Raw genomic sequence first — 19,344 nt, 5'->3', positions numbered from 1 at the left:
TTAGTTTTATCTCTCTGATTTTATTGTCATTTCCCCCCCCCACACACACACACCCAGGGATATGTCTATTCTCTTGCATTCCCACAGCTTTCAGCGCATTGCTCAACATACAGGGTACGTACTTGTTGATGTTAATGTATGTGTGTTTGCATACGTGCACAGCAACTGGGTAGAGGACGTGGGTGCGTGATGCAGTGTGCGTTCCTCCTCATCCTTTTTCCCTTGAGTAGCTGCAGCCTGGATGCTTTCCTTCTCGGGGGAGGAGGTAGAACCGCTGACCCTTTAACAGGTTGTGCCTCACAGAACAGGTGTCTCCCCCGCCTCTTGGAAAAGTGGGATGGTTGGATACTTAGTGACATCAGAGACCGACTAATAAGAAATCAGGCTTCGGCAGACGAGCCAATGGGAGGTCGAGGGCGGGCCCGGTTTCCTGGGAGCCAGGCGGGCCGGGCTAGTCCTCCAGCCACAGCGGAGTCTCTGCCGTTCACGCTGCGCGCGGCAGCTCCCGCGACTCCCGGCGGCTCCAGTAGCGGCGCCGTTTCCCTGCCCGCGCTTCTCCCGGAGGCACGGCGCGGGCACCTCCCGCCGCAGCGCGGTTCCCCCGCCGCTCGGGCTCCGGCCGTAGCACGGCTCATGCCTCCGGGCGCGGAGCGCTCAGGTGGGCCGGCCGTGGCGGGGAGATAGGCCCCCGGGGGCGGCGGCGGCTGGACCATGGCCCGGAGACCCGGGGCGCCGGCCGCCTACGGGGAGGACTTCTCCTTCGTCAGTCCGCTGGTGAAATACCTGCTCTTCTTCTTCAACATGCTCTTCTGGGTGAGGCTTGGGGGTCGTGGGGGCACCTGGGCTGCAGGGCACCCCCTGGAGGTTTGAGTGGGCTGCCCGCGCTGAGCAGAGGTCGTCCCCGGATGCCCGGTTCAAGGCGAACGTGGTGAGCGGCACTGCCGAGTTTTCTGAGAAGACCGTACTTTGGGGTAATTTATCCTAGGCAGAGACACCACAGTGGCTCCTTGTCTGCAGAGCGTGTTGGGGTGGGGGATATGCAGGGGATTCAGTGCAGACTTCTGGGTATTCTCTCAGCATCGGATGAGGGTCTGTGTCAGGCCAAAAAGGTGGTTTTGAGCGTCAGGAGCGGGTTTTCCTGTTGGTCCAAGGCAGACCCACTGACACACTCATGATTAGGGGATTTTTCAGGCCTGGGGGCTGTGGCCCTGCTGGCAAAGAAGAAAGAGGAAGGAGGGAAACCCAAACCTTCCCTCTCCCTTACCTCAGAGAGAATGAGTTAAGGGGCTTTCATCTCTTCCTTTTGCAGGCCTCTGCTGCCCTTCCTCCCTCCAAAGGCTGAGAAAGGACAGGAAGAGCCTCCAGGTGTGGATGTCTTTCCCAGAACTGTCCCAAACTTTGCCCCACCTTTCTCAGGACCAGGCTCCATCCCCGGGAGTTTGACAGTCTTCAGCTTCTTTAAATAGACCCTATGTTGGGCTGGAAGTCCAGGGGTCCTTTCAGAATCTTCTGCTTGGGGCTGGAAAAATAGAAAAAATATTGGACCGGGGCTGCCTAGATTCTCATCCCCACTCTGCCATTAATTGTTGACTTGACTAACCTGGGCAATATGTTCACCTCTGTAGACCTTAGTCTCCTCCTCCATAAAAATCCAGCATGATCAAGGATGCCAGAAATACTCTGCTGGAGCTGAGAATGCAGCTGGACCAGATCATGAAATGCTAGCTCAATCCTGTTTCAGGTCTAGAGAGTCCCTGAGCCTCTCTGGGTTTGTGAACATTGGGAGATCCACCCCCTTTCCCCAATTTCTCTTCCAGCACCAACTACACGAGAGCTGCTGCTCGAAGAGCCCGTTATGCTTGCCCACCTCTGCCTGAGACCTAAAGTTCAGACTTGCAGGAGGGAGGAGTCTAAAATACGTTTCCTAGGAGAGGGAGCAGACTAGGCAGCTAAGCCAGTTGCTGGAAAGGTTCCACAGGGGCCGTGGTGTGAACAGACACAAAGTACATAAGTGCTAGCCTGTTGGGAAAAATGAGAGAAATCCCAGAGGGTGGTGATGACAGCTCATTCTCAGCCATTGTACTGGGAGAAATGAAGTTTGAACTCCTAACAAATTCTCAGTTTTAGAGCTGGAAAAAAAAATTGGAAGACATCTTGTCCAGTACTCGCATCTTATATATGAGAAAGCCAAAGCATAGAGATGTTGTTTTATCCTAGCTCAACAGCTGGTTAGTGGGCTTGATCTGGTGATATTTTCTACTGAACCACAGTGCCTCTAGGGGCAGTCCTTGGCCCAGATGGCTGCTACTGTGGCTGGAATGTTAGCAGTATTAGTAGTTAACTAGTCAACACAAGTTCCATGGTGTAGGTTCTGTTTCAGCTGGAGGTCAGGCGAGAACGGAAGAAAATCTCATCACCACTCTGCCAGGCTGGGGGATGTCCTAAGGGGAACCCCCCACCTAAAAGCAAGTTCCTGAGAACCCTCTTACATGCTCACTGAGTGTCCCAGGCCAATGCACGCCATGCTCAGAGCCAGCACCGCATCCCAGGGGCCTCAGGTCCTCACTCTAACTTCCTCTATCAACCAAGGCTTTGCATGCGTCTTCTTTGGAGCCTTCTGAGGAGCACCCTTATCTGTGCTCCCCAGCTACAGCAGCTGGGCGCATCTGTTACACTTGTGTTCTCAGTAATTTTCCTGGACTTCCCCACTCTACCCCACCGGCCTTTTGCCAGATGAATGACTTTGGGAGGTCGCAGGAAGGGAGAGAGTTTGGCTCCATAGACCCATTTATCTTGGTACAAATGCTTCGTTCAAGGTCAGAGGACCTGGCTAACCAAGCTGGCACCATCCCAGGTTAGAGGAGAGCCCCTTCTTGGCCCTACTTTAGACTCATAAGAAGTCATTGGCACTAGAAATGGCACACCGAAGGACAAGAGGCCCAGCTTCTTTCTGGCACCCGCTTACTGTGTGACCCCAAGCCAATATATCTGTCTCTCTGTCCTTAAGCTTTCTCCTCTAAAGGAGACATTTTTTTCTGCCTCTGTGAACTGTTTAAAGATGGATGCATCACTTTGGGGACTGTTTTCTTTCTTCAGGAGCTGAGGCTAGATCTAAGGATGCATCTTTTTTGTGCCCCGGTATCCTTGGGACATTGACCTTCCCAGGGGACAATACTCTTTCGGCATTACTGAGTGCCACTTCTCCCCCAGGTCCAGAGCCGCAGAGTTCATTCCACACAAGGCCAGCTGGAGATGAAGAGCTGCTTGCCCAGACCAGGGGTCATTTGTCTTCCCATCCCCCCTTTAGGGACTGGTTAGTGTGGGGTTTTTTTGCAGGCTTCCACCATCCCAGTCAAATTCCCCTCTTCTACTCAGGAGGCACCTGAGTGCCATGGCTGGGACTGTCAGCCCACTCCTTTTCCAGACAGAGTGCGTATTCCGGCCAGGTGCTGGGGAGCTGTGTATGGGTGGTGTTTGTGTCTGGGCCTGGATCACCTTGGGATGGTAGCCAGCATTGTCGGGCTCATACTCCGTGGTGGCAGTGGCTATCCCTGCTACTTCTCTTGGAGCCCTGATCCTTGGGGCATTTGGTGTCTGACTCAGAAAGCTCCTGGCTCCTTTGGGACCAGGACCTATTCCACCTGTTCATGTTTCAAATCTCACTTCCCCTTTTGCCCAGGAGTTCTGATTTTCTCCCCAGAATTGTGCTGCTGGGTTACTGATTGTTAGGATCCTGTGGCTTGGAGAGTTGCCTCAAGATCACAAAAGTTGTATTTTAGTCTTTCAGTTAAGAAGTCGCTGACTTTCTTTACCTCCCTGTATTGGACAGCTCTGTGCAGAGGGAAGAGAGTGGGCTGGTACATGCTTTATCATTCTGGGCATACGTTGGCAGGAACATTATCAGTGCTGCCTACAGCAACCATCTCCTTCCTTGCTGATCCTTTTCCCACCCAGGGCAGCAGTTTGAGTGGCTTTTGAGTCAGGCAAAGCCCAGAAGCTCAGATCTCCTGCCCCTGTGTCTCAGCTGAGGCTTCCTTAGTGGCGATGCCTCAGGGCTCCCGTGGCATCTCGTACATATTTTGCTTGTCAGATCTTTCTTTACCTGTGCTGCAATTATGTGTTTCTGTTTTTCTCCCCCTCTAGACTTCAGGCTCCCGAGGGTAGAGACTGCCTTATTCACTTCTGGATTCTCAGTGCCCAGCTGTGTTTGGCAGAGAGTGGGTACTTATTGAATGTTTATTGAGTGGGGAATGAGAGAGCAGAGCCTACAGGGTGGAGGCATGATGCCCTTCCTCCCTCTCTCACGGACACTAGCCTTTCAGGATGCAGCACAGCGTTAAGTCCTCCAGCATTCTTGGTTGGAGTATTGTCCTGTGTTTTTTTCTTCAGTGGGCCTGGCACCCCTCCCTCAAGCCAGGTCAGAAAACGTGGCAGCCATCCCCTCCAGCATCTTCCTCAGGGCCTAATTACCACACACAGCACACGTGGACCCCCTTCCAGGTCTTCCCTAGGCGGATCCAGGCCTCTGGTGAGGTATCTTCGTCAACAAATTCACTTTCCTGCCTAGGACCGCTGTATTGGAGTCCCCAGGGCACTCAGGATGCCCCAAACCACCTGCAGCACTATCTGTTGTAACCTGGCTCAGGAGCCATGAGGAAATGATCAGGCATCAAGCCTGGCAAAAGCCCCTCCTGAGTGACAGGGTCCCTTATGCCCCCATCCCCCCACCACACACACACACACACACACACACACACACACACACACACACACACACACACACAACTACTTAAATATGCTAGGAGGCAGAGCCCATTTCCTCCCCCATTTTCCCCTCCTTTCCCTATAGACTAACCAGCCTGCAATAAATGAATTATAACAGTATTATTTTTTTAATATATAAATTTATATTTATTTATTTTTGGTTGCATTGGGTCTTTGTTGCTGCGTGCGGGCTTTCTCTAGTTGCAGCGAGTGGGGGCTACTCTTTGTTGCGGTGCGTAGGCTTCTCATTGCGGTGGCTTCTCTTGTTGTGGAGCATGGGCTCTAGGCGTGCGGACTTCAGTAGTTGCGGCTCGCGGGCTCAGTAGTTGTGACTTGCGGGCTCTGGAGCGCAGGCTCAGTAGCTGTGGCGCACGGGCTTAGTTGGTCCGCGGCATGTGGGATCTTCCCAGACCAGGGCTTGAACCTCTGTACCCTTCATTGGCAGCCGGATTCTTAACCACTGCACCACCAGGGAAGTCCCTATCACATTATTTTTATAAAAACAACAACAACAACGATACCAAGAATGAAGGCAAGAACCACACTCTTTGCTGTCAAGTCACATGCATGCCTTCTTAACTCCCCAGATAGCTCTGTTTGCCTTGTACCAAGTAGGAAATCATAAACTTCAAGCAGCCTTTAAAAAGAATAAAAGAAAAGCATCTCTTAGAGTCTCGATAGCAGGCTGTGTGTCAGGCTGGTAACTCCAGGCTGTGAGTTTGCGTGTTTATACTATTTTGAGCACTTGTGAACTTTCCTTCCTCGTTTATACCCTTGGAAAACCAAAACCAGCCATGGCCTAAGGAAGGAGCTAAAGGGTTGGCCCAGACATTGGAGAGGAAAGAGCCCTGTGGACTCCTCTACTCCAGCAGGACAATTCCATCCTATCCAGAGGGAGAAAGCCAAGAACCAGTTTCAGACAGAAACCCAGGAACAATGGTGGTGCCAGGATGACCACTGTAGGACCAGTGTGTGCAGATCCTGGGCAGTGAGAGAGGAGGCCCTACAGGATGTGATTTCTTTGACTTCATCCAGAAATAAGGATAGAAAGGACTGAGAACCTGGAGGTACAGACCCCTCCCTCCCAGTGTCCCTCTGGGAAGGGACAGTGTTTTGATTCCCATGCAGGGAATCACTCTACTCTCAGCTGTCCCCCACCGCCACCTTCAAAAGAACAGGAAAAAGATTTATTCCAAAGAAGAGGTGAGGAAGGACTCTGAGACAGATCCACCCAGTTCATGCAGACTGGACTTTAGAATGTGGAAGGCGGACAGGCCGGGCTTTCTCTCGGTGGCTGGCGGGCCCTGGGTGGTGATGCCCCGTCTGCCCCTTTCAGGAGCCGTTCCAGGGACTTCCCTCTGGGTCCTGCAGGGCCTTCCTGATGCTGTTTTACTTACCCCTGCCTGAGCCCCGCCCAGTCTGGAGATTACCCACTGCTCACCCAAGATAACTGCAGGCAGCTCCTTCCCACCTCACATGATGCCTGGAAGTGAATACACATGTCCTGGTAGGAGACAGAGAGGGAGGCAGCCATGTGGCCGAGGTCATAAGGCTCTGGAGCCATGTGGACCTACATTCCAGTCCCTCTTTAGCCACTCACTCACTGAGTGCATTCTCCCAACATCAGTTCTATAAAGTGCAGATCCTAACACCCTCTTGGGGTTGTGGTCACAGTATACATACAGTGGTTAGTTTAGTGCCTGGCCCTTAGCACTCCACAAAAGGTAGCTGTTACATCGTAGTTAGAATTGGCTCCTAGAGCCAATTCACCTTTTGGGGATGGACTTGGAGAGCTAGGATGAGTGCTCCTCCTGACGAGTGGCAACTAGGTGGGGATTGAGTCTAGGTAAGGGCCAACCCTGAGCCTGACTTCCTTCAGCCTTGAACACCCTTGCTCACATTCCTACTGTTAGCCAGAGGGAGATGACAATTAGTGGCATCTTTATATTTTATAGTTTACAAAGAAGTTTCCTATATATCATAGGAACAGAGACTCCACTGTTGTCTTTAAGGACCTTCCCTAGGTCCACTCCTCAGAGCTTTTCACACCGCATTGGTCTTAAGGTACAACCCAGTGGAAATGGATTCCAAGAGCTAATTTGCCTGTAATTTTCGGCATTTGAGCGTTAGAGCCAGGAGAAGAGCTCTTGTTCAGGACCTCAACTTGGGGCCCTATAACCACTTATCTCTTAGTATTGATGGCTGTGAAGTAGTGTCCTAGGGGCTAGAATAAGGGTTTTCCTCACATCAAATCATAACTGTCTTTTCCTGATTTACAGAAAAAAAAAGTCAAGATAACGGAAAGACTTTTCTCCATTTTCTGTTTTCTCCCATCTTCTCTCCAAGACAACAGCTGCTTATCTGCCACCAAGTGCAAGCAGAAGGCAAAGGGAAGAGGACAAGTAGCAACAAACATTATGGAAAACTAGGAAACCATTTAGAGTATCGCCATATTATTTTATGAGATGCAGAGACATACGTCTAACAGCTGAATCATCTGTTAGTAAAATTGTTCCTTATTTCTGTGATAGAAATTAGTATGTCATGCTTCCTCACATGACACATTGAGAAGGACACATTATCTGTGTAATATTCCTGTCAAAAATATGTCGTCTGGGGCTTCCCTGGTGGCGCAGTGGTTGAGAGTCCGCCTGCCGATACAGGGGACACGGGTTCGTGCCCTGGTCCAGGAAGATCCCGCATGCCACGGAGCGGCTGGGCCCATGAGCTATGGCCGCTGGGCGTGCGCGTCCGGAGCCTGTGCTCCGCAACGGGAGAGGGCACAGCAGTGAGAGGCCCGCGTACCGCAAAAAAAAAAAAAAAAAAAAAAAAGTCGTCTGAATCTAATTGGGAAGAAACAATCTGACATCCAAATTGAGGGACATTAAGCCAAACAACTGGCCTGGACTTACCAAAAAAAATTTCAGTGTCAAAAGAAAAAATATCAGAACATGTGTTGGCAAAAATTGGAACCCCGTACATTGCTGGTGGGAATGTGGAATGGTGCAGCTGCTGTGAAAACAGTTTGGCAGCTCCTTAAAAAATTAAACATAGAATTACCATATGACCTGGCAGTTCCACTCCTGGGTCTATACCCAAGTGAACTGAAAACAGGTATTCAAACAAAAACTTGTACATGGATATTCATAGCAACACTATTCACAACAGCCAAAAGGTGGAAGCAACCCAAATGTCCATCAGTGGATGAATGGATAAACAAATTGGGTTCTCTCCATACCATGGGATATTATTAGGCCATAAAAGGTATTGAAGTACTCTTACATGCTACCACATGGATGAATCTTGAAAACATTATGCTAAGTGAAAGAAGGCAGACACAAAGAGCCACATGTTATGTATTCCATTTATAGAAAATGTGCAGAATAGGCAAAACCATAGAGACAAAGTGGTTGCCAGGGGTTGGAGGAGTGGAGGGAATGGGAGTGACCATTTAATGGGTACAGCGTTTATATTGGGGGTGATGAAAATGTCCTAGAACCTGATAGTGGTGGTGGTTGCATAGCGATATGCATATACTTAAGGCCACTGAACTGTACACTTTAAAATGGGTAATTTTGTGGTATATGTATTTTACCACGAGTTTTTAAAAGTCGGTGTCTTGAAAAACCAAAAACAAAGAAAAGAAAAAAAGCTGTGAAACTGTTCCAGGCTAAAGGAGACTTGATCACTAAATGCATGATCCTTGACTGGATCCTGAACCAGAAAAAAGGGGAAATAAAACCAGTTATAAAGGACATTATTGGGATAATTGGGGAAAGTTAAATATGATTGTAAATTAGATAGTAGTAGTCGCATATTAAAGCTTCAAAAAGAATCTGATATGTCAAGATCGTATAGAGTACACCAGCAGAGCACTGTTAGTGCCTTGTCATCTGAACAGTTTTAAGATCCACTGCCATATGTTTTGGTATAAGCAGAAATCACCCTGATTAAAGGTTGTAAAATTGCATGCAAGTGAATCCCAGTTTAAGAAAATATGATATTAAAAAGTGTGGATTTACAAGACTAACAAATTGAGGGTGACTATTTTTTAAATAGATTTCATTTTTTAGAACAGTGTTAGTTTTGCATAAACTTTTGAGAAGGTGGTACAGCGACTTCCCATATATCCCACATCCAGTGTCTCTTATTATTAACATCTTACATGAGTATGATACATTTGTTACAATTAATGGCATTATCATTCAGGTCCGTACTTTATTCAGATTTCCTTATTTTTACTTAATGCCCTTTTTGTGTTCCAGGATCCCATCCAGGATATTGAATTTCATTTAGTTGTCATGTCTCCTTAGGTTTTTGTTGGCTGTGGCAGTTTCTCAGAATTTCCTTGTTTTTGATGACTTTGATAGTTTTCAGGAGTACTGGCCAGACATTTTGTAAAATGTCCCTCTATTGGAACTCGCCTGATGTTTTCTCATGGTTATACTGGGGTTATGGGTTTGGGGAAGGAAGAGCACAGAAGGGAAGTCCCATTTTCATCACGTAATCTCATATATCAATGACCTCTGTTGACGTTGACCTTGATCACCTGGCTGAGGTAGTCAGGCTTCTCCACTGTAAAGTTAATCTTTTCCCCCCTTTTCCATACTGTTCTCTTTGGAAGGAAGTTACTATGCGCCACCTTCTTGACAGTGCAGTACCTCCATAAAATATTTGGGATTCTTCTGCGTGGGGGTTTTGTCTTTTCTCCCCCATTTATTTATTTATTAAGTCATTTATATCAGTATGGACTCATGGGTATTTATTTTATATTTGGGGTAGCAACTCCATACTCTTTTATTTTGATGTCTCTTTGGCATAGCCACACGAATGTGGGGTCTTGTTTTTGTTTTTTGTTTGTTTTTGAGCATTTCCTTACCTTCTGGCACCACAAGATGCTCCAGACTTATCTATTTCCCACTGCAGTCCTAGGATCAGCCATTTCTCCAAGGAGCCCAGGGGATGGCTATTTTCTTTATAAGGTGATTACTCACCTTACATAAGGATAAAGGTACTGGTGCGTGCAAATTATTTTATATAATTTGACAACTCTTCAAGAACATGCCTTTGGCTGGACTCAGCTATTTTAAAAACTGTCTAGCTTTTGAAAGTTTCCAGCAAGGCTTCATTCTAGCCAGAATATGAAAAGCTATTCTAGGAAGAGAAGTGTCTTTATCTCCATTCCCATCATGAAAGGAGATCATTGGTAGTATTGTAGGGTGTCATAAGATTTTGTAGCAAAGACTGATATATTGTAGGCAGTACCCGACTTGAGACTGGAAATGGGGTTTAGTCCAGATATTGCCACTGCACCCATGTGCACTTGGTCAAATATCACTTCCCTCTTTTGGCCTCATCTGTAAAAAAATGGTGAGTGGCTGAGTTCGTTTCTAAGCTTCTACTCAGCTCTAAAATGTTATGCTATTATCAGCAGCGGCACTAACTTTGGAATGGCAGCAGCTTTGAGGAATTCAGGGTGGGAGATGTGGGCAGGAATAGAAGTGTGAAAGGGCAAGCCTGACTGCAGGGTAAAGAGGCAGATCCATGACAGAAATGCAGAATTTTAGAGTTAGCTAGTGAGTTCCAGGTGAGCAGTATCATTAAGGATCATATTAAATATTAATGATAATATTAATGTCTTAGTCTTGTTTCTCACATAGCTGGCACCTACCAGCTCTAGATCTCCGGCAGAGTGTGCTTTAGGCTTGTGGTTCTCGAACTTGACTGCATGTTGGAATCGCCTGGTATGCATTCAGAAACACTGTTGCCTGGGTTCTAACGCCAGAAATTCTGATATACTGGGTTTGGGGTGCAGCCTAGGCATCAGGAGTTTTTAGGTTCTCCTCCGTGCCCCCCATTCTAATGGCAGCCGAGGTTAAGAAGCACTGCATTAGGCCCTAGATGCCCTTGCCCCCTCCCATGTAACAGATACACCTCCTTAAGGGCAGGGACCACATCTTGCTCATCTTTGCAGTCCTCAGAGTATCTCCTACATAACAGCTGATGAATTGGATTTGGACAGTATATTAGTTTCCTATTACTGCTGTAACAAACTGCCACAAACTGAATGGTTTAACATAACACAGATTAGTTGTCTCATAGTTCTGGAGGTCAGAAGTCCAAAACAGGTCTCACTGAGCAAAAATCAAGATGTCAGCAGGAATGGTTCCTTCTGGAGGCGCTAGGTAAGAACCTATTTGCTCGCCTTCTCCAAGAGGCTGTTCACGTTCTTCAGCTTACGGCACGTACTCCAACCTCTGCTTCTGTTGTCATACATATCTCCTCCTCTGACTCAGACCCTCCTGCCTCCCCCTTATAAGGTCCCTTGTGATTATATTGGGCCAACTGGGATAATCTCCCCAGTTGCAAGGTCCTTAACTTAATCACATTGGCAAAGCCCCTCTAGCCGTGTAAGGTTACATATTCACAGGTTCTGGGAATTAGGAATGGACATCTTTGGGAGGACGCTGTTCTACCTACCACAGATAGAGACAGAGCAACTGCTATAATTACAAGCCCACCCATGGAATGAAGTTACCCTGTGACACATGGCATCTGTTTACTTTTCCTTTCTTGTTTTAGCTGTGTTAGGATTTAATCAGAGACCGTCTTTGTGGAAAGTTATACACCTTAGTGAAAATTTAACATGTGACAAAACAGTGAGGAGCCTGGGAGCAACAGAAATAAAGAGCAGATACATATTTTTTAATGATTCAGTAAAGTGATATTCAGAACCGTAATTGGCTGTGGTGAGTTTTAAAGGGCAGACAGAGATGCCTGATCACTCTGGCAAAGGGCTTGTGCTTCCAGGCCCGTGGGGTAACCGGGGTCTCCGTTGTGTGGTTTCCTTGCCTCCCACCAACTCCCCCTTGCTCCCTGAGCCTGGCTGTGCTGTGGGACAAGAAGCCAGCCGGCACCTGCAGCCCCTCACACAGCTCTTTCTGCAAGTAGCTCCCTCTGTCCTGGACAAAGAGTGTGAGGGCCAGCACGTCACACATCTGGCCCCGAGTCAGAGGCGGCGTCAAATGATTGGGGACCAAGGAGAAGGGGCTGTACAAGCTGAGAAGAGTCCTGAAAGGTGCAGTTTTAGACAAGGGTTTCCCATTTCCTGCTGAATGCACCAGCTGGTAGAGTTTCCCAAGGAAAATGTCTCTCTACTGAGGGGCTAGTCTGACCCTGTTACCTGCTATGGGTGCTCAATTCCCTTCTCCCACCAAAGCCCCAAGATGGTCTCTGTCTTGCCGGACAGTGGAGTGCAGCCAGCCCTCTCCTTCACCACTGAGTTGGTCAAGTCCCTGCTGCTGAGAACTCCCTCCAGCCAGAGCTTGGCCCCCGCTATTGCCATGGTGATAGCCAGCTGCTTCTTAGCACCAGCCTGGGAACTGGGCACAAAGGAAGGGTGACCGAAGGATGTGCACACTGGGCCACCCTGCACTCCTGGAGGCATAGAGCGGGGCATAGAGAAGGCCCCTTTAGGGAGCGCTGGTGGTCTCGGATGGGTTTGTTCTCTGAGACAGAAGCCAGGAAGTTTGAAAGGTCTAAACTTCTCTGTTCCACACTGGAATCAGGGTTTAAAAAGTTTCCTTTGCAAGGTAGTTCTGCTATTTTACACCCACGCATTCTTTCACACTGGTTTGTACTTTCATTCTTGCATTTGACACCATATTGACCTCCAAGAGGGTTAGAGACCTGGCAGCATCTACCCAGGCCTGCGTCAGCTTTAAGACCTCCCCTTTGATGTAGCTGGATTCAAATTCAGAACTTCATAGTTTCTATGTGACCCTGGACAAGTTAATCCTTAGTAATGATAGATAATATTTATTATCAGCCATCGTGTTAAATGCTTTCCATGCATTCTTTTATTTCATTTTCACAGTAATCTTATTAAATGTAGTTGTTTTAAATTACCATCTTCAGATACAGAAACTGAGGCTCAGAGAGTTGTCCAGCACAGACCCAGGTTCAACTCACTCCGAAGCTCATGTTTTTCACTGCTATTCTGTTTTAACCTTGCATTGCCTTAATTTCCTCATCTGTAAAATGGGGATAATAGCTGCCTCACAAGATAACTGTGTTGTGAGGATTAAATGAGATAATCTTGGTATAAGCTTTTCATGGAGGTAAAGCACTGACAGATTCTATCAATAGTATCACCAGGGAGGAAAAAGATGCTCATTTCTGGGTCCAGGAAGAGTCGTCCTCCTCCTACTCTGCTTTAAGGTTACTGACGGCTATCAGGGCTCCCTGATTTCCAAAACCTCAGAGTGTGGCTCCTTCCCTGTCTCCACAGGTGATTTCCATGGTGATGGTTGCCGTGGGAGTCTACGCTCGGCTGATGAAGCACGCAGGTGAGCTGTAGGTCCCCGTGCATCTCCCCACGACTCTTCGCTGCCTCTTTTAGCCCTGGTCTTTCAGCCCTCCTTCCCACATAAGCTATGGAGCTATAGGGGGCAGCCACCCTCTAGCCAAATCCTAGAGGCTTACTCCATCAGGCCATCCAAGCCAGTTTACCTGGATTTCCCTGAGCTCCCACGAGTCTTCTGAGATCTGCCTGCATTTTAGGCTTAGGAAGTGTCTAAGGAAGAAGGTAGGCTTCCGGGTGCAAAGAGTAACCGGGGGCTGTAGCCCTTCCTTTGCTCTGTTCTGGAGTAACTCAACCTCCATTCCTATTCCTCTGCACAAAGTCTCCAGGAAACGGAATCTGCAAAGCCAATGAGCCTAATGCCATTCTAATTCTTTTCTGGAGCGAAAGTGGTCCCTCCTCTCTTAAGCCTCGGAATAAAGGCTCTTACTTTTTGTTAGTTTCTCAAATTAAACGCCACAAGCCCTTCTGGGCCCTTTGTTTTCTCCCCATGGGAGGGCAGTACTGCTTCCTGTAACCTTCCCCCAGCCACACTGGAGAATCCCCCACCAGGGGAGGAGGGCAGTTTTGGGGGCACCCCACCCCTTCTCTGGTACCCCCCCCTCCGTCAGCACCAGACTCAGACTGAGAGACAGCCCCTTCCCCCAGAAGCAGCGCTGGCCTGCCTGGCCGTGGACCCGGCCATCCTGCTGATCGTGGTGGGCATCCTCATGTTCCTGCTCACCTTCTGCGGCTGCATCGGCTCTCTCCGGGAGAACATCTGCCTCCTGCAGACGGTGAGTGGTCAGGGGCGCCCCCAGAAATGCCCTGGCCTCTCTCCTCCACGTGCCTCTCATTCCTGAAACCTTTCAGTTTCCTTTGTCCCTCAATGCCCCCAAGGTCTGTGCTGTCTACTCCTCACTGTAGAGCTCAGCCCAGGTGACCCAGCACAGGGTGACCACCCCCAGGACAGCGTCCCAGAGGCAGCTGCCTTTCCTGTGTGTGGGGCACCTAGGAGAAAGTGCCCCGTGGACCCCCAGTACTCGCCGTGGTCCTGGGAAGAACTACTGCCCAGCATGGTAACAGACTGCCTCCTTTTTCCGCCTGCTCCCCACAGTTCTCCCTCTGTCTCACCATCGTGTTCCTGCTACAGCTGGCAGCCGGGGTCCTGGGCTTCGTCTTCTCAGACAAGGTAACACTGGGAGTCACGGGGCCTCCTCAGCTGTGAACCAGAGGGAGGAAGGGAAGGTTCCTGCCCGTGCTTAGCCTGACTAATTAACCACAGTGGTCCTTCCCCTGAGACGCATCGGCCTCTGAAAGATTATCCTTAGGGATGAATGAATGGCCTTTAAAGTTGCCATATTTAAAGAGGATTTCAAGATTGTAAGGTGTTTTCCTCTGACAGTCTGAGAGGCCAACAGGGAGGTAAATTCTATGAACCGAAAGTTAAAATAGTCTGTAAACTTTAACGGCAAATGATTGAGTAAAATTCACTTATCAAGTGAACCACAGACAACGTGAAGAGCCTTTTGTTTCTTTTAAAAATTGTTTATTGGGATAAACGAAAGTAAGAAAAGGGGGAAGTAAACAACACTTTGAACAGCTCTTACCATATCTGGGAGTGGTCTGCCATTCAGTGACAGCCCTTTTAATTAAGAACCAGAATTTCTTTCCCAAAGGGCAAATGATTACCAGGGGCAGAGTATAGGACTATGGATAGGAAACTTTGAGAAAAGTAATGAAGCAGGAAGGAAGAGACCATGGTAGAACTATGAATTTGAGAGCCACTGAGTTAATTCAGAATGTCCTAGTCCTTCGGGCTTAGTAAAATCCTAATACGATACAGATCTGTTTTGAGTCTAAAGAGATGCAATTCTCTTATGTCCACTAGAGGTCAGTGCCTCAGCTCAGTAAGTCCTTTTCTACTAAATACTTACACACACACACACACACACACACACACACACACACACACACACACACACACACACACACACACACACACACACACACACACACACACACACACACACACACACACACACACACACACACACACACACACACACACCCCTGCCCCTGGACACACACACACACACACACAAACTAGTTTCGCTGCTTTGCATCAGTCAACAAGTATTTTGTGTAATAATATTCAGAGATGGATAAATATTGGATTATCTTGAGATGTGGCTCTGAGAAGAGGCAATAGCAGGACCAGCATTTTTCTTGCCCACAGGTTCCTGAGGGCCCAGAGATGCACAGGCTTCGGAATTGGCCATCTTCCATCACTAGGACTTGGTTCTGATTTCAAGGCTGACTTAAATAAAGAAGGATGACCACTGTCTATTGCTATTTCTGCAGGGAGGAGCTGGTTAGGGGTTAGTCCTGTGTTCTGATTCCCTCCTCGTGTTTCTGGCAGGCGCGGGGGAAGGTGAGTGAGATCATCAATAACGCCATTGTGCACTACCGAGATGACTTGGACCTGCAGAACCTCATTGATTTTGGCCAGAAGAAGGTATGGGCTAAGAGGGGGGTCATCTAGTGGTCCAGGAAGCTGTGGGCAAAAGTTAATGCCATCCCAAGAGACACCTCACCCTCATCACCTGCCGGGTAATGGATTCTGGGAAGGGGTCTGGCAAAAAGAAAACACGTAGCTTTAAAAGTACTTTTAAGGGCTTCCCTGGTGGCGCGGTGGTTGGGAGTCCGCCTGCCGATGCAGGGGACGCGGGTTCGTGCCCCGGTCCGGGAAGATCCCACATGCCGTGGAGCGGCTAGGCCCGTGAGCCATGGCCGCTGAGCCTGCGCGTCCGGAGCCTGTGCTCCGCAACGGGAGAGGCCACAGCAGTGAGAGGCCCGCGTACCACAAAAACAAACAAACAAACAAAAGTACTTTTAAGGGCAAAGAACAGTATATATAGTAATCTACCAATTGTGTAAAAAAAGAGAGGAAAGAATATGTATTCACGTTTGCAAAAGGAATCTGGAAGGATATGAAGGAAACCATTATAAGTGGTTACTTATAGTGGGAGGGGGAACTGGGCAGATTTTTTAATATTACCAATTCAAAAGTCAGATTTTTTAAATTATGGCAAAATATACATAATATCAAATTTACCATTTTTAAGTGTACTTAAAGTGTACAGATCTGTAGCACTAAGTACATTCACATTGTTGTACAACCCTCATCACCGTCCATCTCCAAAACTTTCTTCCCACACTGAAACTCTGTACCCCATTAAACACTAACTCTCCGTTTTCCCCCTCCCCCTAGCTCCTGGCAACCACCATTCTATGTTCTATCTCTATGAATTTCTGTCTCTGTGAATACTGTATTTGTCCTTCTGCGACTGGCTTGTTTCACTTAGCATGTCTTCAGGATTCATCCATGTTGTGGGACGTGCCAAAACGCCTTCCTTTTTAAGGCTGAATAATATTCCATCATATGTATATACTGCGCTTTGTTGATTCATTTATCTTTTGATGCACACTTGGGTCACTTCTACCTTTTGCCTATTGTGAATAATGCTGCTATGAGTCAGAACTTAAATTTGAAACAAAAGTGCTTTTGAGACCAGAGCTGAGTTCCCCTTCGCTTGGTGCAACACTCTTGACTTGGATCCTGTTTGCTTTCATGGTGTAATTATGGCCCACAATATTGAAGAGTCTCCTCCTGTGCTTCCTCTATATTAAGGCAAATGTTTGTAGCACTGATGCTTTATTTCAGCCAGTATTTTTGGAACATATACTTTTGCGAAGCTCTATGCTATACAGGACTGCAGAACGAGAAACTGCCCTCAAGGAGCTCATAGTTGAGTGTGTGAAACAAAAAATATATACTGCAAGTTATAACAAGACATATAAAATGATAGAAATTAAGAAGAGAAAACTTCTTCAGGGGAAGGTCACTAAGAAGCTTGAGCTCCAGGTTCCAGGTTGTGTTTCAACACAACGTGAACTTACAGGTGCAAGCTTGCCATAGACTTTTGGTTGCTCTGAAAGTTCCCCTTGTCACCTCAGTGTGGGGATGGGGGTGGTAATTTTAACCCCTGTGGGGGGCTTTGTTGCAGTTCGGCTGCTGTGGAGGGATTTCCTACAAGGACTGGTCCCTGAACATGTACTTCAACTGTTCGGAAGACAACCCCAGCCGTGAGCGCTGCTCTGTGCCTTACTCCTGTTGCTTGCCTACCCCCAACCAGGTGAGCACACATCCCGCCTCATTTCCTCCTGCAGTGATCCGAGTTACTTTCTGATTAGGGCAGCTGCTATTGGGAATCTCCATCCCCTGGTTTAGCCAGTCAGTTTTGTAGAACAGCTGTCAGATGTTTTTCTTCACTCCAATCTGATGGCTCTGTTATCTTGCACTCCTGTAGCCCACTTGGGGTTTCAGAAGGCACAGGTCTTTAAGGCAAGGAGAACTGGACTCAGACGTCTCAGAGGAAGGGAAGTCTGCATTTAGCAACTTCCAACGTAGCATCCTCCACATATATTCTCTAACAATTTAGGAGTTTAGGAAGGGTGGGAAGCCCATCAGCTAGGGCCCCTAAGAAAAAATTATTGGAATGGGAGTTCCACTTGGCTTTTCAACTCTCTTCCCAGGCAGTGATCAACACCATGTGCGGCCAAGGTATGCAGGCCCTTGACTACTTGGAAGCTAGTAAAGTCATCTACACCAATGGCTGTATTGACAGACTGGTCAACTGGATACACAGCAACCTCTTCGTACTTGGTGGTGTGGCACTGGGCCTGGCCATCCCCCAGGTAACTTACCCTGTAAAACTGTGGTCCCACAATTCTGTAAAGACTCCTTTGTTTTGGGGAGGGCACCTGGGGCTCAGCTAGGGTGTCAGGCACTAACGTTACTGAAGGGTAGGAGATGTGATGGTGCCGACTGCACTGGGAAGATTGAGTCAGAGAAAACAAGGGCATCACTCATTGCTGAGGACCCAATTCCTTCTCACCTTTCCCAGCTGGTGGGAATCCTGCTGTCCATGATCCTCGTGAGTCAGATCAAAGATCAAATCAAACTACAGCTCTACAACCAGCAGCACCGGGCTGACCCATGGTATTGAGAATCCATCCTGCACCTCCTCGTTAGGGCAACAGGCGAGCCTCATCAACCAACGGCAGTGGTTACAGCTCTCAGCACCAAACGGAGATTTGGGTTCCAGCCCCACAAGCGACGGCCCAGTGGCAAGAAGCAAACTCCAGATGCCAGAAGGCAGGGTACACAGGTGGCTCAAGTCTGGGAAGGATGTGCCTCCTCTCCCCATCCTAGCTCTCAGCATTGTTATTTTGTATTCTTTCTACCCTCCACCATTTGGGTTTCTGTTCTTGTTTTGTCTGAGCAGAGATGCTTGAGCAGAGCAGTCGCACAGAGTTGTGGGGGCAACAGGCTTTCCACCGAAGCACTGCAACTGACAGACGTGCTGAGGCTGCCACTGAGCTTGCCGCACATACTCGCATTCTAGCTGTTGCCAGTGCGCCTTGCCTGGAGTCCGGTTGGCATGATACCAGGTCCAGAAGGGGAGGGAGTGGAGCAGGCAATGAGCGTGGGGGTCGGCTGGGGACAGTCGTATGTGCTGGGGAGGAGGGGAAGACCCTGTGTTTACTAACTGCCTGTGCTGCCATCCTCCCAGGTAGTCAGAGTGAGCTACATCCTGCCCCTCCCTCATTTCCATGGAAACGTGGCAGCAACTGCAAGGGGTACAACAAGCAGCAAAATTCACCCCGTCTCCCCTCCTTTAAAAAATGTCTGGAACCATGGTCTCTATCTTCTGCAGCCAGCAGAGGTGGGACTGAGCCATACGTCCCCTTGAACTGCACCCCTGTAAGGCCCTCGCTCTCCAGTAAGTGGGTTTCTTTTTTTTAACCTTGGCAGTGTGCAGAGAAAGAGAGGTAACACCCCCTCGCCGCCCGTTCCTCTGCACCAGAGCTAGCTCAGTATTTCTACAGTGTAAGCAGGGATCTTGCTGGGGCTGGGGGAGCCAGAAATGGCAATAAAAGTTTGTTGACCTGGGCTAACCTGGACTCCATGAATTTTCCATTCTGGCAACTGGGAAGGGAGGGGTAGAAGGGCCCGGCCGGTGGGCCCTCCCTCCAACAGGGGACTGGACACTCTCCTAAACGCTACCGTACTTCCCCGGCCCCACCACTCACCCCAGCTCCCTCTAGCAGATGCACCATTCCCCTCCCACAACCCCGCCCCCTCCAGTCTAAATTAGATAAAGAGATTCCCC

General features: G+C 48.5%; 1 protein-coding gene across 3 annotated transcripts; it reads left to right on the top strand.

The window, feature by feature from the left end:
- The first annotated feature begins 409 nt into the window (after window positions 1-409).
- TSPAN33 (tetraspanin 33) lies at window positions 410-19,129 on the top strand. Of its 3 annotated transcripts, none has more exons than XM_060155972.1 (8): window positions 410-813; window positions 13,055-13,112; window positions 13,778-13,902; window positions 14,223-14,297; window positions 15,528-15,623; window positions 17,176-17,304; window positions 17,705-17,866; window positions 18,076-19,129. In XM_060155972.1, the coding sequence occupies exons 1-8, from the start codon at window positions 712-714 to the stop codon at window positions 18,175-18,177; spliced, it is 849 nt and encodes a 282-aa protein (XP_060011955.1). In that variant the 5' UTR covers window positions 410-711; the 3' UTR covers window positions 18,178-19,129. The 3 variants fall into 3 exon arrangements, with proteins under 3 accessions (XP_060011955.1, XP_060011954.1, XP_060011956.1); XM_060155971.1 differs by having other exon boundaries at window positions 13,775-13,902; XM_060155973.1 differs by lacking the exon at window positions 410-813 and adding an exon at window positions 7,971-8,028.
- Window positions 19,130-19,344: the final 215 nt, after the last annotated feature.

Source organism: Lagenorhynchus albirostris, chromosome 8, assembly GCF_949774975.1.
Source record: "Lagenorhynchus albirostris chromosome 8, mLagAlb1.1, whole genome shotgun sequence".
In the NCBI taxonomy this organism is placed as follows: domain Eukaryota; kingdom Metazoa; phylum Chordata; class Mammalia; order Artiodactyla; family Delphinidae; genus Lagenorhynchus; species Lagenorhynchus albirostris.
This window is presented reverse-complemented; position numbering and strand designations above follow the sequence as displayed.

Bases quoted from the DNA above. Each gene is read 5' to 3' on its own strand.
- TSPAN33 (XM_060155971.1), top strand. From the start codon at position 712: ATGGCCCGGAGACCCGGGGCGCCGGCCGCCTACGGGGAGGACTTCTCC. The intron at 17,305-17,704 runs GTGAGCACACAT...CTCTCTTCCCAG, and splicing joins GCTTGCCTACCCCCAACCAG to GCAGTGATCAACACCATGTG. The intron at 17,867-18,075 runs GTAACTTACCCT...CACCTTTCCCAG, and splicing joins TGGGCCTGGCCATCCCCCAG to CTGGTGGGAATCCTGCTGTC.